Source organism: Pleurodeles waltl, chromosome 7 (assembly GCF_031143425.1).
Source record: "Pleurodeles waltl isolate 20211129_DDA chromosome 7, aPleWal1.hap1.20221129, whole genome shotgun sequence".
NCBI lineage: Eukaryota > Metazoa > Chordata > Amphibia > Caudata > Salamandridae > Pleurodeles > Pleurodeles waltl.
In genome coordinates, this window is record NC_090446.1 from 1349861266 (window position 1) to 1349875828 (window position 14563).

General features: G+C 45.0%; 1 protein-coding gene across 2 annotated transcripts in view; it reads left to right on the forward strand.

Moving 5' to 3' along the window:
* The first annotated feature begins 11246 nt into the window (after positions 1 to 11246).
* Positions 11247 to 14563, forward strand: part of BRSK1 (BR serine/threonine kinase 1) — a 294684-nt gene continuing 291367 nt past the window's right edge. The window contains exon 1 of one of the 2 annotated variants that reach the window (XM_069200764.1): positions 11247 to 11859. In XM_069200764.1, the coding sequence (XP_069056865.1) occupies positions 11748 to 11859 (112 nt within the window). In that variant the 5' untranslated portion in view covers positions 11247 to 11747. The remainder of the gene's footprint in view (positions 11860 to 14563) is intronic. The other variant, XM_069200763.1, reaches the window with a different exon arrangement.

Here is a 14563-nt window from a genome sequence, read left to right on the forward strand (position 1 = left end):
CTCTCCATGTTCCTCGTCAAGGTCCTTTTCTGAGGCTCTCCGTCACTAATACAGTGTTAGACCTGTCCTCTAACTGATAATTCATGTGAACGCACCTGCAAAGAAAAGACATGCAAACAGAAATGGAAAAATACTATTTCATGCTGAAAGAAATACAGTCCTAGTCATATAAAGTTAAAATGTATAATTCAATGGTGTACATTTAATATGTGTCATTTGTGCACACTTGACAGCAAATAAATGAAAATGTCAGTACATCAGTTCAAGTTAAATTCATGCAAGTTAAATTCATGTCACATTTTAGGTAACTGCGATACAACTTTGAGTACATGAGTATAAATGTGACTAAGAACTACATTTTAATTCAAATGTGAAACATTACTGCACATGTTTCATGAATCTTTCTCGTTTCTAAAGTAAATGCATTTCAACAATGTGAGGATGGTTTCTACTTTATTGCAAATACCATATTTAATTTATAAGGTTAAGGCACACAGAATATATGAATTTCTGGTTCTACAGTGAATGCACTTTAGTATTGTGTTCAAGTGCAACACTACATTAATAATGTTACGACTCACAAAATATGTAATGCTAAATGCACATATGGATTGCATAATTGTGATGTTAGGGTTGGAGCCAAATTACACTGCACTGAACGCTAACACATTACTGGGCCCATCGGATTTATAATCAGATGCGCTTTACATGGAGACTTCAGCCGCTGAAATAAGCCACAATCTCTACGTGGCTAGGGGAAAATTACCCAAAACATATTATTCCCCAAAATTGGTAAATTGTTAATCCCTGTTATTTCACGCTGCTGGATTTACCTGCACCAATACCCCCGCCCACCCACTCCCTGAGAAAGGTAATATTGAGAGCAGGAAAATAATAGGGCTGCTCATAATGAGGCAACCTAACAACTCTGCATCACTGAAGACAACTAAAGAAATTAAAATGTATGTATCCTGTGGTGTGGTGTCATAAGAACATTTTTTGTTATCAGGACTAACCCAATCTTTTGTGCATGATTTTGGAGATGTTCCAATAAGACCAAGTACTAATCCTACAACCAAATCTTCAAAGCTTGTAAGGTGTGGTTGTGAAAGAAAACAAAATCTCAAAATAGTTGAAAAAAGCTTTTCAAAAGTCTCTATATCTTTGTTCCTACTAGTGGGGGGTGACTTTTATTGGTGCCTGCAGGGTCGCTGATGTACTGATCATGACATTGGGGGTCATCAGTCAGTTTTGTGGGAAAAATTACAACTTTTCTTCTGGTGCGAGCTATAGGCTCCTGTGTGCTTTGGATTACTTTGGGCATGCAAGCAGTGGCAAATGCGGTGGTAGGGTTTCAGGCAGAGTGCAGGATTTATAGTAGCTTGGAGGTTCATGAAGCAGCTCCAGTGTCTAAGGTGCTTGGAAGGGACCCTGCAGGTCTGGTCACAATAAGACTCTTCAATGAGCTTGAGGGAAGCTGCACGTGTTCTTTACATCCAGTGGTAAATGCCCAGAAGCCAACTGCCATTGAGGACAAATGCAATTTATTTCAGTGTTAGAGCTCAAGCAACCATGAGGGGGTTAGGTTTGCTTTTCTTCTCACTCCAAGATGGGCTGATGATGGGCAAAGCAGACTTGTTGTGATTCCAACATGCTGTGGTATATACCATCAAACAGGTATCTCTCTATTAGTGATGTTCTGGCAGAAAACGCTGTGCAACCCAGGCAGACAGCCCCCTTCATAAAGAGATTGTAGATATAGGATGTTGGAGAATCCTTTGCTTCTGTGGGTTGCATCCATCCTGAACAGTACCCACTCTCTCATACTAATGGGAATTCAAGAATCATATATTTGGAGAAGAAGATTTCCAATACTGGAGACTCTCTAAATGTTTACATAGATGGCATCTCCCTGGGGGTACAGCTAAGCTGTACCGCTCCCCCCAAAGCTGCCACATATAATTACATTTGCCACCAATGAGCACCTGAAAATAACATTGTTGAGAGGCATAGCCCTTTGAAACAAATCAGGGTGGGTGGCCTCTTCTGGGGTCTCTCCTATCCTAGGGGGTTAATAGGTGTCCCTGCAGAGCACTACGTTTGTTTGGGTAATTCCATAAATGAGGAACCCCTCAAACATGAACAGATAAATACATTAAGAGAGAAAGGTTAAAAGGATCTGGTGGGACAGCTGTATGATGCAGCTGGGAACGTTTATCCTTACAACATGAAAAAGACAGCACTTGCATAAAAGGTAGTATTTACTCTGTTTGTTGAATCTCTTGGTTGGAAACATGTGCCACTGGTGCTCTTTTCCAGTACAATGTCTCTTGGTGGTTGTGTTTGGAATGTACTGGTTGTACATCAGTGTAGGACTGGCAGCAGCTTTAGCATTGGAGGTATCACTATGAAGTGTTTAGCTGAAGCTCAAGGTCCCCATATACAGCAGTTAATTATTGATATGTATTGTTCTGTCATTGGCTCAGTAAGTGACTCAATACTTTTAGTGCTCTGTGATGCTGTAAGGGGATGGCATGCACTAACTTGTATGTGGCTGTGGTTGGTCCTGCAAGGGCAACATGGACCATCCATTCACTCACATGTGACTACCAACATGAAGGATATACAGCAATCATTACTTCAGTAAGGTTTCATTCATATTTACTCTCTGTTTATATACGTTCTAAAGTGTCACAAACTATCTTTTCTGTATAAAATGGTATACAGTACTAGTGGTCTATGGATATTCAACTGTGTCATGAATATAATACATGCAAAGTTGGTTAAAGCTACTGCTTATGTGATTTAACAAAACGTTATACAGAAACATTCACCTAGACTAGTACATACTCAGGTTCTGTAATTCTTATTTGCTTTGTAGCATGTGTTATATGTTACCTTAACAACAGGATACTGGGTAGGCAATTGTTGTAATCAATGATGGTTACTCATGGGTTATAAAAGAGATAGGTTTATTAGCTTAGTTATGGGTTACAGATAAAGCCCCACCAGGAGCAGAATCCTGCCGCTCAGCCCTTCTCACTCCAACTGTTCACTCATCCAAGCACAAACACTGTCAACTTTCCAACCATACAATGACCTCACTCACTGGCTGAGCTGCAGGGGACATTAAGGTAGTGGGGAGAATGCATATTATAGCAAGAGGCCACAACAGTAATAATGTGGAATGCAGTAGAATCTGGTAGAGATTAGACTACTTGGGAATAGACTTAGGTGGCAGTTGGAGTTGGGAGATGGTGGTAACAGACATGTGCTGCTTTACTATAAGCTTGTAACTTACCTGAACAAATAAACTCCTTTGAAGGACTACCGACTACGGGCTACTTCTACAGCATGTATTGAGATGAAAACTGAAAGCACTGACATTCTGAAGGGCTACTTGTTGAAAAGCCATAGCCATGGTAAGCTGGAAAACATAATCAGGATGAGAATCTAAAAACACTAAGAATGAGTGATCCACTTGAAACACCTTGCAACTAAAAATCTGTATAAAACAAGACTATATTTGTAGCATTGTAACACTATGTAAAATCTTGCAGCTGGCTCACTAGTCCCAAGCACAGCCCTGGGTGTCCCAAATGAAACTGGAATGCACATGAAGCATGCAAACTGAATTGGCTAACTTATCTAACTTGGAACTTGATCTTCGTGTGCTGAAGAATTAAGTGTGAAGGAGGTGCTAGAACTGGAACTCTGGAGCTGATGAATTCTAGTAACCCAACACTGGTGAGCAGGATGAAGTGCTTCAGGAATGTGGAGAAGTGCTGGGATCAGCTAGCCTGGAGTCTGAAGAGCAGGAGATTGATGAGATGGTACTGCCTTCTGTTCAGAAGTCTCAACCGCAAACAGAGTGCTCCAAGCTGGGTGTAGCTTTCATACTGAACCAAAAGCTTGAGTCACACCCAAGAGCTGAGCCAAAGGATATCTCACTGACAAGCAGATAATTCTAGCCTGGGTATATCTTTCAATCTGGACCACCTGAGGCTCGCACCGACAAGAGCATAACACATGCATTTTTCATGAGGTAGTGGAATCGAGAGTCCATTTGTGATGGATGTGCCACTACTCCTAAACTCTAAATGAGGCCTTTGACTTTTCAATTACTGTAGTTCATAAGCATGAAAGATAACACCCCATAATAAAATAGCATAACATGACACTAGATAAGGTGGTGTAGCATACTTCAATATGGCATAGTTAAAACAGTATTGCATAAAATTGTAGCATAATATTGCATAGCATATATCTATGTGAGATGACATACATAACAAAAAATAAGACAATAATATAAAGTGAAGTAACGTACTGAACCACAGCATAGGAGCATTGCATCACATAACTGCATAGTAAACTATAAAAGTCACAACCTAACGTGGTACAGAGTAGCAGAAAAGAGAGGCATAGCAACATTACAACATGAAATGAGAGGATGGCGTAAGAATGATGAAACTGTAAATGATATTAGTTTGATACATCTAACAGAGAATATAATATGCAGAAGACATTATGGAGTATTGAAATTATTAATGAACCCTAGCATTTTGTCTGAAATACTTTTAATGTGGAATTGATTGGTCGATTTTTTTTATTTAGTCCTATCAATTTCCTAAATGTTTCTGGATGATGTGTAGCTGTATTAAATTATGCCCATCTTCATTGAAAAAATGGGAGGGTGTTTTCATTTTAATTCTAAAATTGTATTGTTGTGTTCGATTATTAACATCCCTGAGGAAGCAAACTAGATGTGGAATGTGTTGTCTAGGATATAAAATATGATATGTGTTCAATTGTGTTGTTTGGAAAGATTGTTAGAACAAAAGTTTCATTCAAAAAAAGGAAACAAAAAATTGTGATGACCATCTGAATTTAGACTAAGGGCCTGATTTAGATTTTGACAGATTGGTTACTCCTTCGCAATGGTGACAGATATCCTGTCCACTGAAACATAAATCCCATTATTTCCTATGGGATTTATATATCGGTAGATAGGATATCCATCCCCCTTTGTGATAGATTTACCTGTCCACCGAAATCTAAATCAGGCCCTAATTCACTGATGCCTCATCCTTCTTCTTTTGGCTATATATGAAGCACCCTATCAGATATTGATGCACCGCTCAGCCGATGGAGTCAATAAATGCACAATATCACCTTCATTCCCTAAAACCTAATTTGCCTAGTCTAGGGGATGTTGCTTATTTCAAAATGAATCTAGGAAGTAAGTGGTTTGGTGTGTATGGAGTTGCAACGGAAAGGAGGTAGAGGGTAAAAAGGTCAGCTCTAAGATTAAGCACATTTCCTACTAGGAAAATGGCATATTCTGCACATGTAGTGAAAGGTCTTGCAAAAGCCACTGGGGGGGCTTGTGTCTTAACATTATCGCTCAGCTTGTGGGTCTGGGTTTAGTGGAGTCTGTTTGGGACTTGAAGCAAGTTTTTACATTGAAAATGTGTTTCTTTAAGGCCATTCTTAAAGATCAAATAGTAGTGCATAGTGAGAGCAGGACATGGCTCTTCTGTGTTCTGCTCCTCATTGAACCATTGTGCTACCTTTTTTTGTTTCATTGTTCATGTTTAATGAGCATCAAAACATAAGTTATTTCAATGGCAGAGTTGCATTCAGTAATGAGAAGGTTAACGTTAGTGGGAGAAGAGTGACGGGGAAAGCAGTGATTTCATTCAGGCCTAATCAGAGTCAATGTTGTACTATGTTGTATCCAAATAATTATTTGGTCAGGCTGACCATAGCATCCATGCTGAACTGTACTCTTTGATGTGGGGGAGACTTCAAAGACATGTCTTTGAATTGCACAGATGTCCTTCCTTCCCTGCCCTGGCTCTAGACTAACTACGGGGGGTATGCAGCCCTTTGTGTGAGGACAGGACAGAGCCTATTGCTTTAACAATAACAACTGGACTGATTTTCGAAAGTTATCCAACCAGTCAACTTTGACTGGCACTTCAGCCAAAGGTTTCACATCAAGGGAGATGATGAAGTCAAAGGTAGTACCTTTGATACAAGTGGGCTCATCACAGACTTGGCAGAAGCCATTGCTATTAAAGGAGAAAGTGGGGGAAATGCTGTCAGAGACATCACCTCAGTAAAGGTTAAGATCCCCCAAAGTATATTTCTGCTTCAGCTGTTGAGCTGTTATGTGCTCCAAACATTGCTCTTCACTGTGTTGTTGTCTGCTGGGGTGGTAAATGATGGTGAGCCTGAAAAAAAACAAATTAGAGGTTTTGTTCTTGACCAGTGGGCAGTGAACAATTGAGTGAGTTTCAGTGCGGATTTGTTTAAATAATTGTAATTACCCCCAAACACTGGTCTACGTTGTTGGTCTAACTTTATGATGGAATATATTTCTGGGGAGTTCCATGATGGCTAGAGATGATCCATTTAACCAGGGCTCTGCTGGAACCTACTGCAGATATGGAGGCAGCAAAGAAGGAAATGGCCCTCGGCACTGGTTTAAAATGGAGAACATTGTTAATTTTCACCATCTCCTTAAATCTGGGATTGTACTGTGTTTGTGGTACAGAGATAATATGGATGGGCAAATCCTAAGGGCCAGATGAGGAATCAACATTAATGATGGGTGGAAGATGTCCATTGGTGTGAGAAATTGGGTTGTTGGTTGACTAGGGTGATAACCCTGGTCAAGTAGCAACCATATTTATTGTCAGGGCAAGGCACAAGCAAACCCCAAACTAACCTTTGCTCACTGTTAGAAATGTGGTCAATGCTTGGCAGTCAGTTTGCACTCTGCCCAAGCAGGGACCCTCACTCTAGTCAGGGTAAGGGAGATACACACTTAGAAAACCCATTTTCACCCCTTTGGTAGCTTGGCACAAGCAGTCAGGCTTATCTCAAAGGCAATGTATAAAGTATTTGTGCCAACACACACATTAATACAGTGAAGGCACTACAAAATGGACACCACACCAGTTCGGAAAAATAGGCAATATTTATCTAAATCAAACAAGACCAGAACGACAAAAATCCAACATACACAAGTCGAGATATGAATATTTAAAATAAAGAGTCTTACTCTATAGAAAACAATGGAAAAAATGTTGTTACACAAAGTACCTGGTTTGCACCAAAAATAAAGCTGCGCAGGCAAGTGTGCATCGGAAAAGTCAGTCTCCGGTCGGGTAGGCGATGCATCATTTTTCTCTCCTGCAAGAGAGCGATGTGTCAATTTCCGGACAGAGCACCTCGGATCCACGCAGATTCACAATGATTAGATGCCCAGCGACAATGCGTGAGAAATCCGGCCGCATGGTGTTGAAAAACCAAGCTGCATGGGGTTTACGTTGTTTTCAGCAGCTGCAAGTGGGTGTTGTATCACTCCTCCAGCCACAATGCAGGTGATGTGTTGATTTCCTAGCCATGATGCAGGTTTTGCATCGATTTCAGCCGCGAGGTGGGTGGCACGTTTTTTACAGCGGGTGTTGCCTCAAAATGTTCCCCACACAGCTTCATGTGCGTGGATTTCAGTCCTTATTTTACCAGCTTCACCTTTCAAGGGCCCAGGGACTGGATAGGGCACCACTTGGCAGGGAAGGAGTCTCAGCAGAGAGTCCAGGTGCTGGCAGGGGAAGTCTTTGATGGCCCTGAGACTTCAAAACAGGAGGCAATGACAGTCCAAGCCCTTGGAGATTCTTCACAAGCAGGAATATACCACGAGTCCAGTCTTTGTCCCTTTCCTCAGCCTGAAGCAGCAACTGCAGGATAGCCCTTCAAAGCACAGTCACAGGTAGGGGCAGCACTTCTCCTCAGCTCTTCAGCTCTTCTCCTTGGCAGAGGTTCCTCTCGGTTCTAGAAGTAAATCTAAAAATCTGGGGTTTTGGGTCCACTACTTGTACCCCGTTCTGCCTTTGAAGTAGTCAATCTTCAAAGGAAAGTCTCTGTTGTTCACAAGATCCTGCCTTGCCTAGGCCTGGCCCCAGACATATACTAGGAGGTTGGAGACTACATTGTGTGAGTGCAGGCACAGCCCATTCAGGTGTAAGTGACCACCCCTCCCTCCACTCTAGCCCAGATGGCTCATTAGGATATGCAGGCTACACCCCAGCTACCTTTGTTTCATTGTCTAGTGGAGATTCACAAACAGCCCAACTGTCAGTCTGGTCTAGACAGGGAATATACACACAGGCAGAGTCACAGAATAATTTAAGCAGCAAAATGCCCACTTTCTAAAAGTGACATTTTCAAACTGACAATTTAAAAACAACTTTACCAAAAGTTTTAAATTATGAGTTCAGAGACCCCAAACTCCAAATTCCTATCTGCTCTCAAAGGGAAACTGTACTTTAAGGATATTTAAAGGCAGCCCCCATGTTAACCTATGAGAGAGATAGGCCTTGCAACAGTGAAAAACAAATGTGGCCGTATTTCACTGCCAGGACTTGTAAAACACATCAGTACATGTCCCACCTTTAACATACACTGCACCCTGCCCATGGGGCTACATCAGGCCTAACTTAACTAATTATATGTATAGTGAAGGTTTGTGCCTGGCAAGTGGTTATACTTGCCAGGTTGAATTGGCAGGTTAAAACTGCACACAGACACTGCAGTGGCAGGTCTGATCCATGTTTACAGGGGGTACTCATGTGGGTGGCACGACCAGTAGCCTTTGATTTACAGGCCCTAGGCACCTCTTGTGCACTTTACTGGGGACTTATAGTAAATCAAATTTGCCAATCATGGATAAACCAATCACCAATACAATGCAATGGCAGGCCTGTGACATGTTTGAAGGGCTTCTTAAGTGAGTGGCACAATCAGTGCTGCAGACTCACTAGTAGTACATGTAGTACACTTTACTAGGGACTTATAAGTAAATTAAATATGGCAATTGGGTATATGCCAATGTTACAATGTTTTAAGCAGGAAGCACGTGCACTTTAGCACTGGTAAGCAGTTGTAAAGTGCCCAGAGTCCAAAGCCAACAAAAAACGAATTCAGCTAAAAGGGGGGAGGAAGGCAAAATATTTGGGGGTGACCCTGTAGAAAGGGCCATTTCCAACAACTGGGGTCTACTAAAGTAAGAGATAGAGATGAGTTCAGTAATTAGATCTGACCTGGTTTTGAGCTTTGGGAAGAATAGTGCAGAGGTTGTGAGGTAAAACGAGGGTATAAGACCAGTGATAGGCGATAGAGAACTTTTGAAGACAGTTTTATCAGTGTGTAATGCTGTCCAGTGCAGGTGTGTGTTGTGAAGTTCAAACTGAAAAATTGAGTCAAGTTTGTTGAAGAGTAATGAGATCTCAAATTTGTATTTACTTTTCATGAGATGGTCTTCCAACGGGTTATGCAGAAGATCCTGTGGGTTCCAAATATTGTAAGACGCAGAGGTGTTTTGTAGCAGGCATCAGTGTCGGGAGGTCATTGGAGCTTTTCTTCAAGCATAAAGTAATGCAATCTGATGTAAGAGAGTTAAGATGTGAAATGGCAAAACATTCTCCATGCATGTGCCGGAGAGAGTTATAAAGCTGTCATTTAAGAAGCAATTGACATGGTAGCAGATAGTAGACTTCCCAATGTGCCACTATCAGATATGTTCTCAGGGCTTTCTCGTGAAACAGTATATTCTGCGGAGAAGAAGTTGGGGGAGCCTCCAGGGGACCCTATGGGGTCCCCATCTGTCTCCAGTGGTGCTGGGGGGAAATATGTGGCTATGATAGGATGATAGCATCCAACGAGGGGGAAGAAAGGGTGTTGTGGGGATGGATGGCCGGGTCAGTTCAGTATTGAGTAAGTGGGGCATATGTGAAGGCAGTGTGGTGTTTGGTAACCATATATCAATAAAACATAGTATTGAAGAGTTTAAGGACTTCCTTGTTTCCCTGGATCATTATTTCATGGTGTCGTAAATGGTGAGAGAATGGTCAGCTTCGTGCTTGAAGGGTACTGGGCAGTGTTTATGACCATATAGCACTCCCTGTTTAGTGTGATACAGGAAATGTTTGATTATGTGCCAAATAAAGTCTAAACCTAAGCCAGAGTGTTAAGCCTGCAAGGAGTTACAAAGCCCATATTGGACGTTTGCACTTAAAACATGATTGTAATCTACGTGTTAGTCGCAGGTGGTTGCACCCTTGATTTGCACCTCTTAAAATTTTTAAAAATCACTGGACTAAATATACCAAAAGCACCGTTTACACACCATGAAATCAAGAATAACATGCGCTATGTGTGTTACTCTCCCATTCCAAGGTGCTCCACTCATAATTAGATTCGAATTGGGCAGTCGCTAATGTGCAAACCCCGAGCAATTTGGAAATTTGCAGTTGCACAATTTGCATCCACTTTTCACCATAAAAAGAGTAGGTTCGTTTTGAGTGAGCCACATCATACCCCGTGGCGCTGATCCACAGTGAGGCCATTACAGTTCTCGAAGGAATGGTTACATTTGGGGTGTATTTCTGAAGAGGTTTGGTGTTATGTGATCTTCGAGGATGCATCAGATATAAGATGGTGGGATTAACCTATGGTAGAGTTTGCAGGGCGGTGGTACACATTGGGAAATATGCGTTGGCATGCTCCAGCACAGTAAAGCCAGATGTGGCAGCCCAGGTGTTTCTGTCATTTGCCATCTCTTCCACGATTGACCTTTCTGCCCTTTTCATCTCTTCTCGCTCCCTTTTGTCTCACCCCCACCGCTCCTGTCACTCACGCCCACTTCCCCAGTAGCCATTCCACCTTCTTTATTTTTCTGCTTCTCGTATTCGTCCCCTCCATTGCTGTACACCTCATATTCGCCCTCACTTTCTTTGTCTGTCCCACTTTACCCCTCACTCTTTCTCCGTGTCTCATCTCTTGCTGTCCCCCTTTCACCTCTCACCGGGTCCGATTGTCCTCTCTCCCACTCTCCCCAATACCCTACACCTATGGCCCCTAGTTGCTTCTCGACGCTCTCTTCCTGTGGCCCGCTCATATCTTCCTTTTTTCAACTCCTTCCTGTACATCTCCGCCCCCTCTTATCCGACATTCCTTCCTGTCTCTCCCTCTCCTCTCCTGGGGGTGATGGGTGGGGCTCACAGCTGAGTGCCTATTGCAACTGGTTAATATCTCAGATAATTCCGTTCCCCAACCCCCCGCCGCTGTACAAATAACCTGGGACCCCCTCCCACCCACAGAGGAGCAGGTTGTGCGTGCATCCTGCAGCTGGTGCATGCCCCAGCAGGCTGGACCTGGAGGCGGAGGCAGGGGCGTGGAAAGGGTTAAAGTAATTGTAGCTGTCACTGCATCCCCGGATGCTGATGCAAGGGGAGGGAGAGAGTGGGAGAAGGTACAGATTGCAGAGGAGGAAGGAGGGAGGGATCCTCAGAAGGACAGAGGTACCAGCATCCCTGTAACATCATCCGGCGCCGTCCACATCCACGGGCCGCGGGACCGCTCTCCTCTCGGAGATGCTGGTACCCGGAGAGTAGCATCCTCCCTACCCCTTGACCCCACCCCCTCCCCTTCTCCTTTTCTCCTTCTCAGCCCCCTCTCATCCCCTCCCCCTTTTGGATGCATCAGCAAAGCAGAGCGGCGACCCACTTCCCCCTCCACTCCCTTCCCCCCAATCGGGCCTGGGACCGAGCCCCGGGGGCCGGCGAGCCCTGGGCGGGCGAAGTACGGAATTGGGCGGCCATCGGTGCTGCAGCGGAGCCCATTGTTCAGCGCTGAGAGCAGCGCAGGGCCCGGAGCAGGGCGGCCCTCCACCCATCACCATGTCCGGCGCCAAGGAGGCAGGCGGCGTGCACCCGTTCCAGCCGCCGGCGCAGCATGCCCAGTATGTGGGACCCTACCGGCTGGAGAAGACCCTGGGCAAAGGGCAGACAGGTGGGCCGCGGCGCTCTCTTCATTGTGTGCCTGCTGCGCGCAGCCGGGGGAGGGATGGGGTGCTGCGGCCCAGCGCAGCCTGGGTACCACTCGAGCAGGCTGCATAGCTCGCTGTTCACTCAGGAGGTGTAATGCGCCAGCGTGGTCTTGAGGTGTCTTCATCCTGCGTGAAGGTCCGAGGGGAGAGAAGGCTGTTGGGGTCCTCCCGGCATCTCCTAGGCACCGGCTGGACAGGCTCCGGACAGGCCAGGAGGAGAGAAGGCTGCTGGGATGTTCCCAACGCCCCCAGGCACCGGTTGGGTAGGCTCTAGTCAGTCCAGGAGGAGACAAGGCTGCTAGGATGTCAGCGGCCCCTAGGCATCGGCGGGGCAGGTTCAGGACAGTCCAGGAAGAGAGAAGGCCAGGCTCAGGGCAGTCCACGAGGGCAGAAGTCTGTAGGTATCTCGACCATCGGCTGCGCACCGGCGGGGTAGTCTCAAGACAACCCAGGAGAGAACGCTTGCTACGGGCCCGGGGTTAGAGCAGGAAGGGGCAGCTCCATGGCCTCAGCCGGTAGCCTTGGGGACCAGCTGGGCAGGCTCGTGGTATGCAGAATTTATAAGGTTCCTGTCGCGGAGAACAGGCTGGTAGGGGTGGGGGCTTTTGGGGTCGGAGTGGGGGAGGGGTTGGATGGGAAGTACCGTGGCCCTCACAGCCGCTGGGTACGAGGTTCTGTGACGCTCTGCCTTTGGGGGTCTTGGGGAACCCCGCCGAGAGAGTGAGTGGTCGTTGCAGGGCCGGTGGATAGGGGAGCCTAATGAGACGACCGGGTAGTGAATACATCCGTTGACTCCTCCATAGCAAATAAAAAGAGTTTCCGAGGCTGTCCCACCAGCTCCCACCCCCCGGATCCGATGAGAAGAGTCCCCCGGCCCAGAGGAGGTGGTTGTGGAGAGGGGGGATGGGCGGTGGAAGGGGAGGGATGCAGAGGGGATGCGCTGATTTGCTATCGGTAGATGCAATGAGTGTTGAGCCATGTAGAGCGTTCCTAGCGGAGGGCATTTTGTTTTGCATAGAGCTGAGCGGGGATAGTCGGGTCCTGATACCAGTTGGATTGAATCGTAGCTGGGAGAACAGACACTCGGATACATAGATCAACAGAAAGCCAGTGGGTTGAGGGATGGATTGATAAACGGATTAATGCACATAATGAATGATGGATAAAAAGACAGCTGTGTAGAGGAAGGCTGGATGGATGATTAGATGGATGTCCGAATGATGGATGAAAAGACAGGTGGACGAAGGAAGGATAGAAGGATACAAGACAGAATGATGGGAGGGAAGATGGATGGGTGGTTAGAGAGACTGATGGATACATGGATAGATGTACAGATAGTTGAAGAGATGGACTAACAGATGCACACATATAGATGGACAGATGAATGGGTGGACAGGCACATACAACATTGGATGGAGAGATATCGGAATGAACAGTTCATTAGATATATCTGGACGGATGGGTACATGTTTGAATAGAAGCAATCTGGAGACGGATAGTGTCAGGGTATATTCAAACTCTGAATTAATTGTATAATTAATAATGATGAATTATTATAATTATACTGTGACAATCTATTGATACTGCCTCACTTTCTAATGGAAGATTACTATACTCCGATGGTTATTTCGTATTTTCAAAGCCCTGAGGAAGTATAGGTGATGAGGCTGGACAAAACACGTGTTGGCTAGCAGCTTCCTTTTTTCAAGAAAGCGAACTAAATACTACTTCCTGGAAGAATTGTCTACAAGAACCTGTTCAAGTTGTTTTGTGTTCTTGCAAGGATTGGAATTGTCATGGATTTTACCCATAGGGGTGTGAGCTACTTGTATGCACAGAGACCCCTCAAGTTCTCTGCCTACCTACCCTTCATGAAACCTTGTTTTATGAAATCTGCGGTCTCCTGCTTTGCTGCGTATAGTGTGATCCCACAGGCACAGTTCTGTGGAGTACAGCTTACACCTGGATGGCCTCCCAATCTCTGCTGCTTGTGTCTCTTGCTTTGGTGATGAGGTGTGCCACAATTCTCCAATTCTTTATGGACCTTGACTGATCACAAGAAACCCAACCTCTGGGCATACTTTGCCCTCGGTGTCCACAGCTTTGGAATATAGTGTTGAATATCAGAGTCCTTGCATTGGTATTAATGGGTTGCTGCAGGGTCCAATGCTTTAGGACTAATGGGAATCCTGAGGGTCCAGTGCTTTGGGTGTAATGGCCACCCTCAGAGTCCAATGTCTTGGGAGTAGTGGGCACTCACATGCTCCAATGATGTGGGAGAAATGGGGCCCGAAGGTTTAATGCTTTGGGAGTAATGGGAACCCCCAGGGTCGAATGCTTTGGGAGCAATAGGAACCCGTGAGCCCAATGATGTGCAATATGGTGTTCCTTCTCAGAGTCTATGATTTTGGACTAGGGGGTACCGTCAGGGCCCAGTGCTTTGATTTTGGAGTAGAGGGTACCGTCAGCGTCCAGTGCTTTGGAATATAGTGTGCTCTATACTTTGTGAGTCCGGGTACTCACTTGATCACATACTTTTGGAATGTGTTGTTGCTTCTTGGGTTCCTTGCTTTGGGAGTAATGGGTAACCTCATGGTCTGAAACCTTACAATATGGTGTTGCTTCTCAAAGCCTATTTTTTGCAGTAGTGGGTGACCCCAGGGTTCA